This window comes from Artemia franciscana, chromosome 12 (assembly GCF_032884065.1).
Source record: "Artemia franciscana chromosome 12, ASM3288406v1, whole genome shotgun sequence".
Classification (NCBI taxonomy): domain Eukaryota; kingdom Metazoa; phylum Arthropoda; class Branchiopoda; order Anostraca; family Artemiidae; genus Artemia; species Artemia franciscana.
The window spans coordinates 4,353,243-4,368,286 of NC_088874.1; the positions used below are offsets into that span (position 1 = coordinate 4,353,243).

At 34.7% G+C, this 15,044-nt stretch overlaps 1 protein-coding gene across 6 annotated transcripts in view; it reads left to right on the top strand.

The window, feature by feature from the left end:
- LOC136033595 (uncharacterized) overlaps nucleotides 1-5,045 on the top strand; it is a 29,814-nt gene extending 24,769 nt beyond the window's left edge. For all 6 annotated transcript variants that reach the window (XM_065714370.1, XM_065714372.1, XM_065714369.1 and 3 more), the window contains exon 6: nucleotides 817-5,045. In XM_065714370.1, coding sequence (XP_065570442.1) covers nucleotides 817-999 — 183 coding nt within the window. In that variant the 3' untranslated portion in view covers nucleotides 1,000-5,045. The remainder of the gene's footprint in view (nucleotides 1-816) is intronic.
- Nucleotides 5,046-15,044: the final 9,999 nt, after the last annotated feature.

A 15,044-nucleotide genomic window follows, 5' to 3' on the forward strand; every position in this document is an offset into this window, starting at 1 on the left:
GGAGCTGCACAATTTGACTTGATAAAGTCGTTTTCCCAGATTCGACCATCTGGGGGGCTAAAGGGAGAGGAAAAATTAGGTATTTATAACTTACGAGTGGGTGATCGGATCTTAATGAATTTTGATATTTAGAAGGACATCGTGACTCAGAGCTCTTATTTTAAATCCTGACTGGCATTAAGCCTCATATTTTCCTTTTTAAATCAATCTATTGATTCATAGAATTTTGTTAGAGCTCATACCATATGATCTCTTGGCTCTTAGCTCTTCTCGCCTCGTCACAAGTGCCATATGAGCTCTTAGCTCTTGTTCCTTTTTTATTTCTTTTTTTATTTACTTTTGGAAATTTATTTTTAACTGTGCTATTTTATTTCGACTTGGCAATGGGGCATTGGTAGGGGCCCTAGTAGTTATAATTCCTTTTAAATTTATGTAGTTCTAATTTTCTTCTTTTCAGTTTCTCGGAAGCGCTCCAAAGATTCCTTCCTATTTAGTTTCCTTGTAAATTTCACTCAGGGAACTAATATTTCCAAAAAAAAATTTTTATTCCTCTAATAAGAGTTTCAATCGTTTAGTTCGGGAAAAAATTTATTAATTACCAAAATAACAAAAGCAAAAAAAAAAAAATCCTCTGTACTCAAGCATGTCGCAGTTTTCCCAGCTAGATCCACTATGGTTTTTTTGTAGATTTGCTAATATAGGGCTCTGTGCCATTCAAATAATTGCCCTGTAAGATATTTTCTCTTGATGCACTCGCTGAAATGGAATCCGAGCTACCTCCCTGTTCAGAACAGACCTTTAGTAGGTTTTTTTCAGGTCATGAACTTGACAAAAGATGTTAGCATGGACGAAATTCGACAAAGATGGCGAGAGTTGTCTAAGGTGTGGCACCCTGACCGGTTCCAAGACCCCAGGGAAAAAGATCTGGCACAAATCAAATTTATTGAAATTAATGAAGCCTATTCTGTGTTAAGTTCCAAAAAAATGAAACGATCCTAGGCTATTACCTTTTTTAGTTACTATTTCCGTCCATTCTCAGTTTTTTAAATTATTTAAACAGTCTTTGGTGATTTTTTAATTTGGTGTTTTGTGATAAGGTGCTTATTCTTTTATCATCCTGCACTACGCATGTCGCTATCTGCACATAGGGGATGTGGCATGTATTCCAGCAATCAAGCTATTGAAAATTTCTTATAACAAGTTTTAGTAAGAGATCAAAATTTCTTCCGAAACTCAAATCCTCCTCATCATCCTCCTCCCCCCTCTTTAAATCTTAAAGCTTTAAAACTTTATTTTTCCTGTAGATTTTGACTTATTTTGATAAACCTAAACCTAAGTTTTATATCGTTCATTCCAAAATGGACTATGATGGCTACTTGTTTTATAGTTACAATCGCAGTCGGTCTGAAAAAATGGTTAATAAAATTATTTATTACGAAGTATATAGTCAAAATGTGAAATTATTCTGGGTAGTTTTTGAGCTAAAAGTACAAATTCCAACACAACTGTGGCTTGTTACAATCTCCGTCCATTCTAAAAATTTTTAATTATTTATAAGATCTTTGGTGCTTTTTTACTTTTGTATTTTATGTTCAGTTATTGGTGCTTAGTGGTTATTACCAGATATAGCTGCATGTAGGGGCTTAGGAATGTAAATTCTTCCGCTACGAAAAAGGGTTATACGGCTCTTATAGAAATATTGACAAAGAACAAAAATAAGTAAAAAAAAAAAAAATTCAATGCGACTGTTTAAAATCCAGAAATAGTAGATACAAAAAATATTGCCTGCAAGAAAATATTGAGATATTTCTATATTGTTAATATAGATATGTTGTTAGTATGGAAACTTTATTATTTAAAAATTAAAAAAATAATTTAATTTTTTTAGTTTAATTTTTTACAGTTTTAAAAGAAATTTTATATAAAATTGTATTAATATAGAAATTAATGTAGAAAGTTAATATAATTAAAATAGAAATTTTTACTGCAGATAAATATACTGCAAGAATATTAGCTTGTGAACTTGAAACTGAAGAATTTGAACTAGCAACAATCTAAAATGGCTTTTAATATGTGCTTCATGGGTAGGCTTTTTTGTGTGCAGGTATTACTACTACTCCTAATGTTCATTTAAGATCGTTTTACTCCGAGGTGTGTCCTTTACCGGAGTGCAGCCGTTTTTGTTAGATTTATTTTTGCGGGAATAATTTTAATATGTATATGGGTTGAAAATAACAGGTCTAATTTTTTAGGCCCAAATATCGCTGCAGCATGCATTTCAAGGTACCCATTTCAAATGGGTACCTGAAGAAATCTGGGGAAGGTAAACAGGAAGGGTGTGCGAAAGCACAGGATGGTTGGCCCCCAACCCCCCATTGCACTTCCTGGCTGAAGGGCCAAGAAACGGAGATCAGCACCGCCGGTAGGGACTGTAAAGTCTAATGCCGTATCCTTTACCTTTTTCTTTGCCTTTTATGCATTTCAAGGTCCAAGTATCGCTGCACTTAAGTGCAACGGTTTTAGTTAGCTTTATTTTCATGGGAAGGTATTTGTTGAAAATACCAGGTCTAGTTTTTTTTTTTTTTTCAAATCGCCCACTTATTTCTCTCCTATTCCTTTGTGAATCCATTTTTTAGGCTTAAGTAGTTGAACGTTCAGGCCTACTTTTTGTGTATTGCGCACAAGTGTCGGAGCAGCATGCGTGTCAATTGTTCCATACGCAACTATCGATTTACTTATTTTAGTATCTAGGTTTAATGCGTCTGTTGAACAACGAGGAATGACGAAGGACCTCGATGAGATTGTCCCCCAGAGTGTTCACTCTGAGGGGCTCATCTCAGGGTGCTTCATATCCAAATGGATGTATAGAACCAAAAAAAGATTTTTTCACATACTTATTTCTCTTGTGATTAATCACGTCGAGCTGTGTTGCTTAAAGTCAAAAGATAAATGCCGAAAGATGTAGCTCTTTGATTTGGATACTAAAATTGGTGGGATAATGTCATGATATCCAAACAGGTCCATATGTAGGATTTTGTTGGGGGTGGGTGGGTAAGATTTTCAACTTATCTTCTTGATATCTCAAGAAGATAAGAGAAATAGCCTTTTTGCCTGCAATTTGCGACCAACTTACCATTCGGAGAAATTGTTCCGAATTCAATTGGAATATTTAATGGGGGAAAGGGGAGGAGCTAAGCATGGTACCCCCCTCTCTTGGATATGTCTGTGCATCCAAATGAAGTCTTCTATACGTTTCTAGATTTCTTAGTTTTAAATATGCAATTAATTTACCCACTCCTCCCCCCTCTCGGTAAAAATCATCTCACTCCTTTGCAATGTTTTGACTGTGTGGACCCTTGCTGCCAGAGATGTGCTTACAGTGTAAAAGAAAGAAAGACCCCCCCCCCTGCACTCCGGTTGATGTCAATGATATTTCGAACTTTTATTTAACGTTTTTCCGTATGTGATCCCTCCCTCCCTCAATACACACACACATAAAATCCTTTCTATACCGCATGTGCTCGTAATAATATACGGACTTTAAAATATATACCAGTATGTGACTAATTTCATTTCAATTGGTTTTATGATTAGACTAAAGAAAATTAGACAGACACTATTTCTGTTGTGTTTAGATTTTTCTGTGATTAAAATGGTGAAACAAAATTTCGAATGAGATAGCTTAGGTTAAAGTGGTGCCTTAGTGGTGCCTTTCCCACAAAGAGATTACTGGTCTACCAAGTGTTTAAACAGTATTTAAACAGTATTTAAACAGTTAGACCTACTTCTCCCGTGATTTTTTTGGGTGAATATTCGAGCTGTCCCCGAGATGAATTTCTCCCTATTTTTCTTTATTTAGGCATTAATGCTAGCTCTAAAATTCGTGAATAGATTTGTGTGTGTATTTGGGCCGAAGTATTAACACATCTAAGACTAATTTTTCCATGTATTCTTAGAGGGAGTCTTTGGGGGGTCAATGGAACTGAAATTTCCGTATGTCGTCTCTGTGCAGGTAGCATTGCTAAACTAATTGTGAATCTTTTAGGCCCAAGTATTTGTACATTAGGCCTAATTTTGCACACTTTTTTGGGAAGGAGTTTATCGTTGGTTCCTGGAATGGGTTTCTACCTAGTTTAAGGGTATTATAACTACCCCTTAATATTCATTTAAGATTATTTATTTAGTTTAAACGTTATGCCGCAAAAGGCTATTCTAATTTCTCTTCAATCTACAACTGTCTTCTGCACAAGATGTATCAGTAAGAAAAAAGAACCATAGAAAGATTAGTTTGAGATGTTATGCCGTAAAAACATTATTATTATTTCTCTTCAATTAAGAACGTATCTAGGATTACAGGACAAAAAACGCATACAAAATTTCATATTCATTTTTGTTTTTTTCATATTCAAGTTTTTATGAGAAGGACAAACCTTTTCCAGGAGGGCGGTTCAAACCCTCTCATGGATACGGCCTTGTCTTCAATGTACGACTGTTTCCTACAAAAGATGCATAAGTAAGAAAAAGGGCCGTAACGTTTCTACGGCATAACGTTACTCTTATTTCTCTTCAATCAAGAATGTGTCCAGAATTTTTTTTTTGGGGGGGGGGGACTTACAAAAAAAATTCAAAAAATGCATAAAAAAATTGTTCAAATTCATTTTTTTATGTTTTTTTACGAGTAGGATAAACATTTCGGGGGAGGGGGGGAGTTTGTAGTTAAAACCCCGTAACCCTCCCATGGATACGGCCTTGTCTTCAATGTAGGACTATTTTCTACAAAAGATGCATAAGTAAGAAAAAAGGGGTGTTAGAAAAATTAATTTAAAGTGAAAAATCAATTAGTTTTTAAGACTAATTTAAATAAAGTTTTATTCTCGGTGTTTGTTTTTGTGATGGTGCTAGACGATATAACTCCCGGAAAGAAAGCTAAAATAGTCAAAAGGATCTATTTTAAATTGTGTGTTTTCTCCAGGCGGCAGTCGTTTAGCCTTGCAACAAGTGTATATAAAATTGTTGGTTTTTGATGAATAAAAAGTTTAATATTTTTTTGTCTTATTTGTAATGTCTTAATCACTTCACAAAAAAATGTTGTGTAGGCGCAGACTTCAACTTTTACGCATTTGTGTATAAGGTTTTTAAAGGCTTAATGCAATGATAAAAAAGATGAAAAAAATAATAAAGAAGTTAAGCAGAAGATAAAGGAGTTAGACAATAAAAAGTAATAAAAAATAAACAGTTTAACAAAGAACCGACCAAAGTCAGTAAAAAGAAAATATTGTGATGAATATTTCGGTCTAATCTTAGGGAGGTTATTTCCGCTATCCACGAAGCGGAAGTGAAAATAAATCCTGGGAAAGCAAAGCAAAAAAATGGACAAGGGAAAAAAAGTTCAAATTGAGTTGGTCTAGCTAAAAGGTAAGGTTACTGTAGAACATTTAATAATAATTAAAAAAAAAAAAAAACTGCGAAGACCATACTACCTTTTCCATTAACAAGTTAAATTTAATTCCAATAATGAATTTTGATAAATCTTTTGGTTATCAGAAATTATCCTATATGAAGAAGGCTCCTATCCCTATAAACCCTAGTCTTTACGCTAAGGTTTTAATTTATGCTTATTTGAAAACATGATCAATATCTATAATGCAGGTATAATATAATACTTATGTTGGGAGGGTGGGGAGAGCCCAGGGGTGTAATTTGCTATGGGACAGGAGCGGGTGCAACTGCCCCTCCCAGTCCTCAGCCCCCCCCGGCCTGATTCCGCCCAGCCGAAATTTAATTTCTTCAAAAATTTTCTCAAAACTAACAAGCCTGCATAATTCAAAGGTCAACAGAAACGGATCAGTTTTCTTTAGTATATATTTACTTCTATAGTACTGAAAAGTATCTTTATTGTACTTATATACTACTATATAGTACTGTCATGGTACCAAATGGCTCATTTTTCAGTTTTTACTGTCATTTTTACTTGATCTGGGAAAATCTGGCTCCATCTTTGCCCTCTCCCCAGGATTTTGACGAAATTACGCCACTGGGAGAGCCCCCTCCTATGAAGGACAATTCCAGTCTACTAAGGTTTAATGTCGCTCTAGATCTTAATTTTAAGCTTCCGAGTCCAATTAGTCTAACAGTAAATCTTCTATATAATTTTTTTCTATGTCCTCGGTTATGGTTACTTAACGAGAAATACAAGAGAAACAGAGCTAAACGTTATTTTAGGTGCCTATTAGTCCATATTTTGAAAATATTTTTAAGTTTAAAGGCTCCACAGATGGGGAGAGAGAGAGACTTTTATTTTAAAAACGATTTCCACAGCGCGTTGCGCCGAATTAGTGCTTTACGTCACGTATTACAGTCAGATAAAACTTGTCAAATAAAAAAAAAGGGAAAAACACAGAGATCCTGTGGAAGCGCTTGGTGATAGCATTAACAAAATTAAATTTTTCATTCACTTTGGCAAAATGGATAATCTCTTATCAAACTGTTCGTGGTGACAAACTGTAAGTAAGGAGTGTGTTGGGTCAATAGCAACCGAAACACTAAAAAACGAAAATGAGGCAAAACTATAGGTTCTATCACTATATTAGCTCTTTGACTATCTACCTTGGTTCTACTGTTCTAGCAATGATGCATGGACGGTTAATAAATAGGCATATCTATTAACAAATGAACTAACTTCCTTTTTCTACAATTAGCCATGAATTGATGCCTACAGCTATTTCATTTTAATTAAACATTTTAAATAACAGGTTGAGAAATTTGCCTCATTTTTGAAATATGGAGGAGAACCCCGGAAAATCTCAAGGAATCTTAATGATAAACGTACTACCAGATTCAGTGTATCAGAAAACCCTACTGTTGAGGCTTCAAGCTCCCACTCGTTTAATGTTTGTTGTTGTTTTCGTTTATTTTGCCCAGGGGTAATCGTACTGAATTCAATTGTCCTAGAATATCGAGAGAGGGCTCATTGAAACGGGAATCAAAATTTCTAGCGTCCTTTCTAAATGACCGATAGATTGGAGGCAGCTAGCCCCCTCCCATGTCCCTTATTTCCTCGGTCGTCTGGTCAAAATTTTTAGATAGCCATTTTGTTCAGCATAGTTGAAAGGTCCAATAACTATGCTTTTGGGGATAACATGACCCCCAGAGCCTTCGGGAAAGTCAATCAATCAATCAGCCATTTTGTTAATATTAAAACACTATTACAAACGTAAAAGAGATCTGTAAGTTAGGAAATTCGCCCATTATTTACGCATAGTATTCGTTATTAGAAGTGTGCAGACATTTTTCGGGAAGGAAGGTGATTCTTCTGCGAGTTTTTTCAAGGGGATAATTTTCTGTTGGTAGGAAAGTTTCGGAGGGGGGGTGTAAACTTACCCCCCCCCCCCCAAAAATTGCCCGAATTTCCATATGAGATTTTCCTTTACCGAAGATTTTTCTTACTTTCTCTTTACCGATTCAGTTTTACATGTGGAAATGTTAAAGATAATTGTCCAGGAGAAAATTTCAACGGTTTGGAATTATTAGAATGGTTTTGCTTCAGTTTAACATTTTCTATCGATCATACGGTGATTTTTGAAATTCCCTTACGCTAGGTTCACACGGATGCAACTTTGTTTCAGCACCAAACCGCTCACTGGTAGTGGATGGAGAGGAATCACAAACATTTTCCACACAGAAACGGTTCATTGCAGCCGTCGAAGTGCGAAAACTAGTAAGGCAAAATTAAAAATAAAAATCAAATTCTGGAAGTTGAGAAAAATACTCAAACGGCTAGCCTGTATTAGTGTAGGCTAGCTATGCCTAATTACTAATTTCACAACACAGTTATTTGTATTGTACAGATCAGAAAACCGTAGGCTCAACAAAAATAAAAAAATGCATTTTTCAATTGTTCTGTCGAAATGTTTTGACGCATCACGTAAAAACGGTTGTTTTTGCTTGAAAATACTGCAGTGTGAAAGGATTGGTCAGTACAACTAAGCATATAGCTAAATTTTCTAAGGCTCATAACGCTGAAAACATTGATCAGCCCCAAAATTTCATTTTTGAAAGGGCGACCAGTAGCATTGTGTTAAGACCTACTATAGATGAACTCTAGAGAGCATGTTATCTCATCCCAAGAATAAAACTTCGAAGCAATTGTGTCTTCTGGAAGCAATTTTTGTATTAACGTGAGTTTCCCAGGAGTGTGTTTTTCTTAGGGGGAAGTTTTTGGGGTTTTGTTTCATCGAAAGTGACGTTTCTTAGCTGCAATTTGCCTAAGTACAAGTTTGTAATTTTTAAAAGACCCTTCTTGTCGTTTCAAATAATTTTTCAATTGAAATTTACTCACTGAAATGTTCTTATCAGTTACCCCCGACTAATATAGACATTACCCCCGACTAATATAGACATTATCCCCGACTAATATAGACATTATACCCGACTAATATAGACATTACCTACGACTAATATAGACGTTACCTCCGACTAATATAGACAATACTCCCGACTAATATAGACATTTCCCCTGACTAATATAGACATTACCCCCTACAAATATAGACATTACCCCCTACAAATATAGACATTACCCCCTACTAATATAGACATTACCCCAAAAATTTAATATATTGGTTTTAGTCTTGGATTTGTACCTTTGGTATAAAAATATTTGACGGTGAAATAGCTTTCAAGTCATTCACTAATCGGTAAACTGTCTATCAAAATAAAATTTTTAGCAAAATTGCAGCAAATACTAAAAGCAAGAAAACATGGATGAATCATACTTATGAAAGATACTAAATATCATACTCACCGATCTCCCGAGGCATAATTTTCACAGTCAATGCCCCCGCACTGAGTTTGTTTTGTAACGCTGCATGGATGAGTCGTTTATGCTTGGCTTTTCCTATTGGCTTCCCAAATATCCATCTCAGCAGAGCAAGTTCCATAGTAGCCTTTATCAGAGTTGGGATCTGTTGGTTAAGGCTCCCAGCTCCCACTATTAGCTTTTCCGTTTAAAACTTAATATCACGAGGACACTGTGCATCACAATAGCCAGCACCATATTTTGCACCACCTTTTTTTGTTGTATATTTGGTAGCACCACCATCTTAACGAAAAGCGCACCCATCATGCCACGAGCAGCTTGAGATACATCATCGTCACAAGTTAACTCACGGTTGAGAAGGTTGAGCATATAGTACCTATGAAACACAAAGGATATTACTGATAACCAAGGTTGCCACCCAGTGAGAAAAAATCATTGTATTCTAGTGATCTTTTGTTTGATTTAGTAATTTCCTTCAATTACATAATGGTTTATGTGCTGATTTACTGATTTTTTTTTGATTTTTTTCTTTGGTTTAGGCAACATAAAAAAATCACTAAAAATAGTGATTTTAGAATAGAGAAAACATTATGGGTGGCAACCCTGCTGCTCCCTTGCCCCAAAAAGTATTACTTTTTAACGCATTCGGAAAAATTTTCTTTGTTTTAGTTTTCACTTAGCTTATTTTGGGAATACGGTTTATATGCTATAAAGAGCAAAAACATTTTCTATTACTTTACTTACGCGCTTCTACTACAAATAAAATTTTTTTAAATAATACTAAAGGTGTTATTAGCAGGTTGTGGAGCAAATATTTACTAAAACTCCGACTCCACAGCCCTGGTGATAAAATCAATCCCCTTACATTCACGGGTTTTACACTAGCTTTGAAGCTTGACCTAACTACAAGGAAAGGTGATGCAGTCATTAATAAATTAGCATTTGCAAGTAAACAAGGATTTGAAAAGGTATATTGTTAGACAAAATTTACACCACGGAAATGTGGTGAGGTTTGGAGAGCAAACACACTTTTTATATCAAACCCGTCCCCAAGGGCGCATCCAGAATTTTTGCTCGGGGGAGGGTGCAATAAAAACTTTAAAAATATCAGAAAAAAAATTATATGCATTTTTGTTACATTTTACCAGTCGAAAAAATATCAAAGGGAGATAAAGACCCATACCCCCCCCCCTATGGATACGGCCTTCCCGTCCAAAAAAAGGTTACACCACAGACATATTTTCCTCTCCAACTATAATGTCACGTTTTTACTTCTTGATAACCACGTTGGAATTTAATAAGGTGAGGGGAAGGGGTAAAACTGAAAGTAATTAATATATCCTTAGGGACAAATTAGACACAATTAAAGGAGCTTTTCGACAATATGCATTTGAAAGCTAAGCACTGAAGTTCAAAAGCTTCTTCTCTAAATATGAAGTTCAACATTGTGTCTGTTCAAACTGAGAGAATAATCAAAATGATGAATTAACTTAAAAATTTTGATCTGAAAAAAATCGCCCGAGGCTTTAACCTCATTGATTTGACTTGAAGTTGAGGGGGGGGGGGTATCATTACATTTTCAGTTATTGATTTCCCCTGATTAAGCAAGTTTTGCAGGTTTAAAACTCCGAAATTCCAGGAGATAAGAAGCAAAAGTTGGAAAACTATAGATTAACAGAACTAACTAATTCAAGACTCAACATTCAAGTAAAAGAACTCTGCGATTTACAAGTTTGTATTTTATCGAATAACTAATCCAAGGTGGTTAAAGAAGATTAAAATAAAAAAGATATTAATGGCAAATTATTTAGTTTCAATTAGATACACTAAATCGATCTATGCGATGTAGAAACAAGTGAATTGATATATTTTTATGATAAATCTGCTGAAGGTTACTTTATTCTTAATTCTCTATTTATTATTCTTTATTCAGGTTCTTCGTTTATTATTCTTTACTCAGAAGATCCTAAAGTGGGGGTTATTCTTTAGAGGCTCAATTCATTATCCCAAAACTCCTTAAATGAATTACACTTAATGGGCAGGCTTATCTGAAAGAGTTGGGTATTTTACACGAGAACAGTTGAAAAAAACTTCGTAAGAAAAGTTTCTTCGACGACTAAAATAAATTTATAAAAAAATGTTTTTTAGCTGCGAATTTTATTTTGGTAAATTACACAAAGACTTTCAACTGTTTAAGGTTGTTATGAAATAAGTATTTATTACATCATAATTATTTATTACATCATTGCTATTAGTACGCTGATACGTTTTAAGCAAGATCCGTCATGTGTTTTGGAAAAGGGACACAACTGAAAAAAAACGATACTTTTAGATTGCACGAAAATAATTTTGTCCTTTTATAGTAATTCCCGTATAAAAAAAAAAGTTATTTTACTTTTTTACAAAGATCAATAATTCTGATAGAAATATTTCGAAGACCACAGTGCCTTTCTATGATGCACAAATAACCATTCAAATAGGGATAATCCTTTTACAAGAGAGTTAAAAACAATGATAAAAATTCTGAATATTTCGATCCCAGCGACCGTCATCAGCAGATTAATTCGATTCTGCTGATGACTGTCGCTGTGTATGTGATCGAAATATTCATGATTTTTATCATTGCTTTCCACTGTCTAATAAAAGAATTTATCCCAATTTGAAGTGTTATTTTTAGGACTAATTATTATATGTGGGATTTTAGACTAGGGTGACTCTAAGGCTGCACTTTTCATTTCTATCTGATACCAATTTTCGTGTTGTTTCAGGGAATTTTTCTAAATTGCCATAGTTTTTGTTTTGCTATAAAATTTTACCATTAAGATTAATCGGAATAACAGTTACCATATCTGGATCATATCCAAATTGTAACTTTCCGTTACTTGACAGTTTCTTTTCAAAACTTTTTTTTTAATTTCCAGTTACTATGGGCTGGAGCTCGCTCTGTTCTAGATTGCGTTAGACGCTGCGGCCATGATTTTTTCAACAACCCTGATGAATATTATTTTGTTCAAATCAAGTTTATGATAGTATATTAACAAATAATTAAGATTATTTGTGAGAATAGTTGTTATTTTCATCCTTAAAACCATGAATCAAGCAATTATGATAACTAATTATAATAGGCTGTATTTAATATAACCCCCCAGTTCCCCTTAATGCGGATAAAATATATTTGGTGGATTGATAAGTGTTCGTATAAAACAAAACCTATTTTTTCACTTCTGAAAAATGTGTGCGACGCACAATAATATAGAAAGCTTACTTTTGCCTACTAGAATCAAGTAAATAAGTTCTGGCTCCGACATTCCTTGAATATTAATCCTGGGTCACCATCTGATGGATAATTTGTTCCCAGTGTTTCCAACACTTTAAGTTCCACTCCATTTATTCTGATAATTTCCTTCAATAACACAGTTAGTGGTAGAGGAGGCAGGCTCAGGATAGAGGGCGCTATCCCAAAGATTACCCGTATAACAGTTGAGTAATCACTGACCTGAAATATCATAGGAAGTTAACGGCAGTAGCGGCTTAGGCCTCGTGATCTAGGGGGTCAAGGTACACTATCGGAGTGTAATATACAAAATAAAAGAAATTCAACGCCAGATGTTAAAGAGACTCAGGAGGGGGGTAGCTTCCTTCTGCCAGGGGCCTAAAACCGCCACTGACTAAAGACTAATAACAGAGTAAAATATTTTAAATCCCTAATAAACAGGGGTGCCAATTGTGGGACAAGCGTTTGGAAAGTACAATGTATTTTCTTGTATGTTTATTTTTGTAATAAAAGAGTCATTCCTTGATTTCGGAAATCATCTTTTGTGTACCTTTATTAACAAAGACACAAGTGAGACCCCTTCCCCAACAGGTCTGTGAATTGGTGTCACTTCTAATAACTTTTTTTTTGACAAATTCTAAAATAATTTTGACAATTTTATTGTTGCACGAAAAAGATAGGGTACCAACGAACAACTATTTTAAAATGATAATAAACAGTGCTAATAAACCAGAACCTCTGGGTCTCGTAAAAAGCACAATTTTATGTTATGAATAAAAAATAAAAATTTCTTTTATAAATGAATAAAAACACTAAAATTCAAACAGATAGTTCTTTGTATGCCTAAGAATATATTTTGAAAATCAGTCAATCTACTTACCTTGTGAGTCCATCTCCGGTTGGCATCTAGAACTACGCCTCCTGCTTCATTCTGACAGCTTCCTGGGGCGTAGCAGACCTGCATGTTCATAGAAAGAGGAGTCTCTAAATTGCCCGTAATTTGCGACGTGCCCGTAATTTGTATGTCCTTGCGAACGTGCCCATAATTTGAGACGCACACAGCGTGAGAGATATAGCAATAACTTATGAGGAAAACATGGCTGTTTTGTCCTCACTAACCAATTCTTCTTTTCATAAATATTTATATACACATACGTGTTATTAAATTAAAATAAAAGTATGATCTAGTCAAATATAACTTATAACTTTCGCTTTACGACTTTTTCAATTCGTTTTACAACGAATGAAGCCAGAGGCTGGAAAGGGACGTCAGCAAATTTTGAGGTTTACCTGAGTTCAGAGATCAGAGACTTCAGAGTTTATCAATTCATCAATAAATTTACAGCAAGAGCACATCAACACAGTCTCCCTCGTAAGGCTCTATGACCAGCAAAAAAAACAAGAGAGAAATAAAAATGAAACAAGTACATGAAAAAAAAACATTTTCAACACAATGCATTCATGCCTTCAAGAGACTCGACACGCACACAAAAAGAAAACCCAATCATCCACCTCAAAGATCCCAAGTTTAAAATGAGGATTATTTAAACAGATTTGCAAAAATAGCTAATTTTGGCAAATTGAAAATTGTAACAATCCATGTAAATTTCCTGACGATTTTCCTCTTTAGGATACTTTTAGATTATAATTCTAAGAACCTGAGAATTTAGACTACAACAATTCTCTAGATTTAGTTGGTTCTGTCAGCGTAATGATTTTATTTTTCCATGAATAAATAATAATTGACCATAATTGACCCTGTACAATATTAAAGTTTTTAATAATAAATGTAAACTTGGGAAGCTAAGTAAAGAACGATGTGGGCACAATGTATTAATTATTTCTTTGTATCTTGTGACCAAGGCACTTTGTATAGAAGGAGTTGTGTAACAAATTCGAAATGGGCTCATTCGAGTGAAAATAGAAAGTTATATCGCCATTAAGGTTTTTATGGAATAGGTGATCGTATAAACATCGGACGGGGCTAATTTGAATTTTAAAAAAAATGAAAGTTATGGTACCATTTTTAAGAGTGAAGGCAACTACCCCCCCCATCCCCACCACGCTCATCATTTCCTAAAACACGTCCAATCAAAATTTTGAGACAGCATTTTTTTTATTAACATTTTGAAATTAACATTATTTTGATTAACATTATTGAAAGGTCCAGTAATTATGCATTTAGGGGTGTCAAATCCTCCACAGTCATAATGGCTTATTGAGAAAGGTGAGCGTGTCTGACCTTTACTTTCCAAAAAGACGAAGGGCATTTAAGTGACCTTTCAGAGAATGTTGAGGGGAGTGTTGAACTAATTCAATACACGTTATGTGCAAATCGGTTGTCACAAGGGCGTACCTAAAAAAAGACTAAGTGTATTAACTTGGAACTTTCATGAAATGACAAGCCAGATGATCATTCGACCCAAGGTAATATTCGCACGCTACTACTACTACTAATGCTTCGACTACTACTACTGCTACCACAATTACTACTACTACCACTAAAACTAAAGCTTCTGTTGCGAGTACTATCAAGACTGAGGATATTGAGGATTTTGGAATAAACATCTGAGGTAACGTTAAGGGGAAATTTGAACTAAATCAAAACATACTCTGTACATACAGATTGCTGATACGGACGGACATATCAGCAATATTTTTGGAACGGCTTATCGTATCAAGAGAAGAACTTCTGGGGCATCGTGAGTTGGATGTTCAACTGACCAAAAGGAAACATTCAGTTGCTACTAATGCTATCAATACTGCTGCTGCTACTGTTACTACTATACTAATACAGAACTATCACTGCTCGTACTGTTCCTACTACTACCAATACTATTATGATACTAGTCTATGAAAATGAAAATTTTAGAGAACAGTGGAAAAAAATTGGAAGTAAATCGAAAGACTTATGTGTATTAAGATTGGCAAAAGGGCGTATCTCAAGAATTT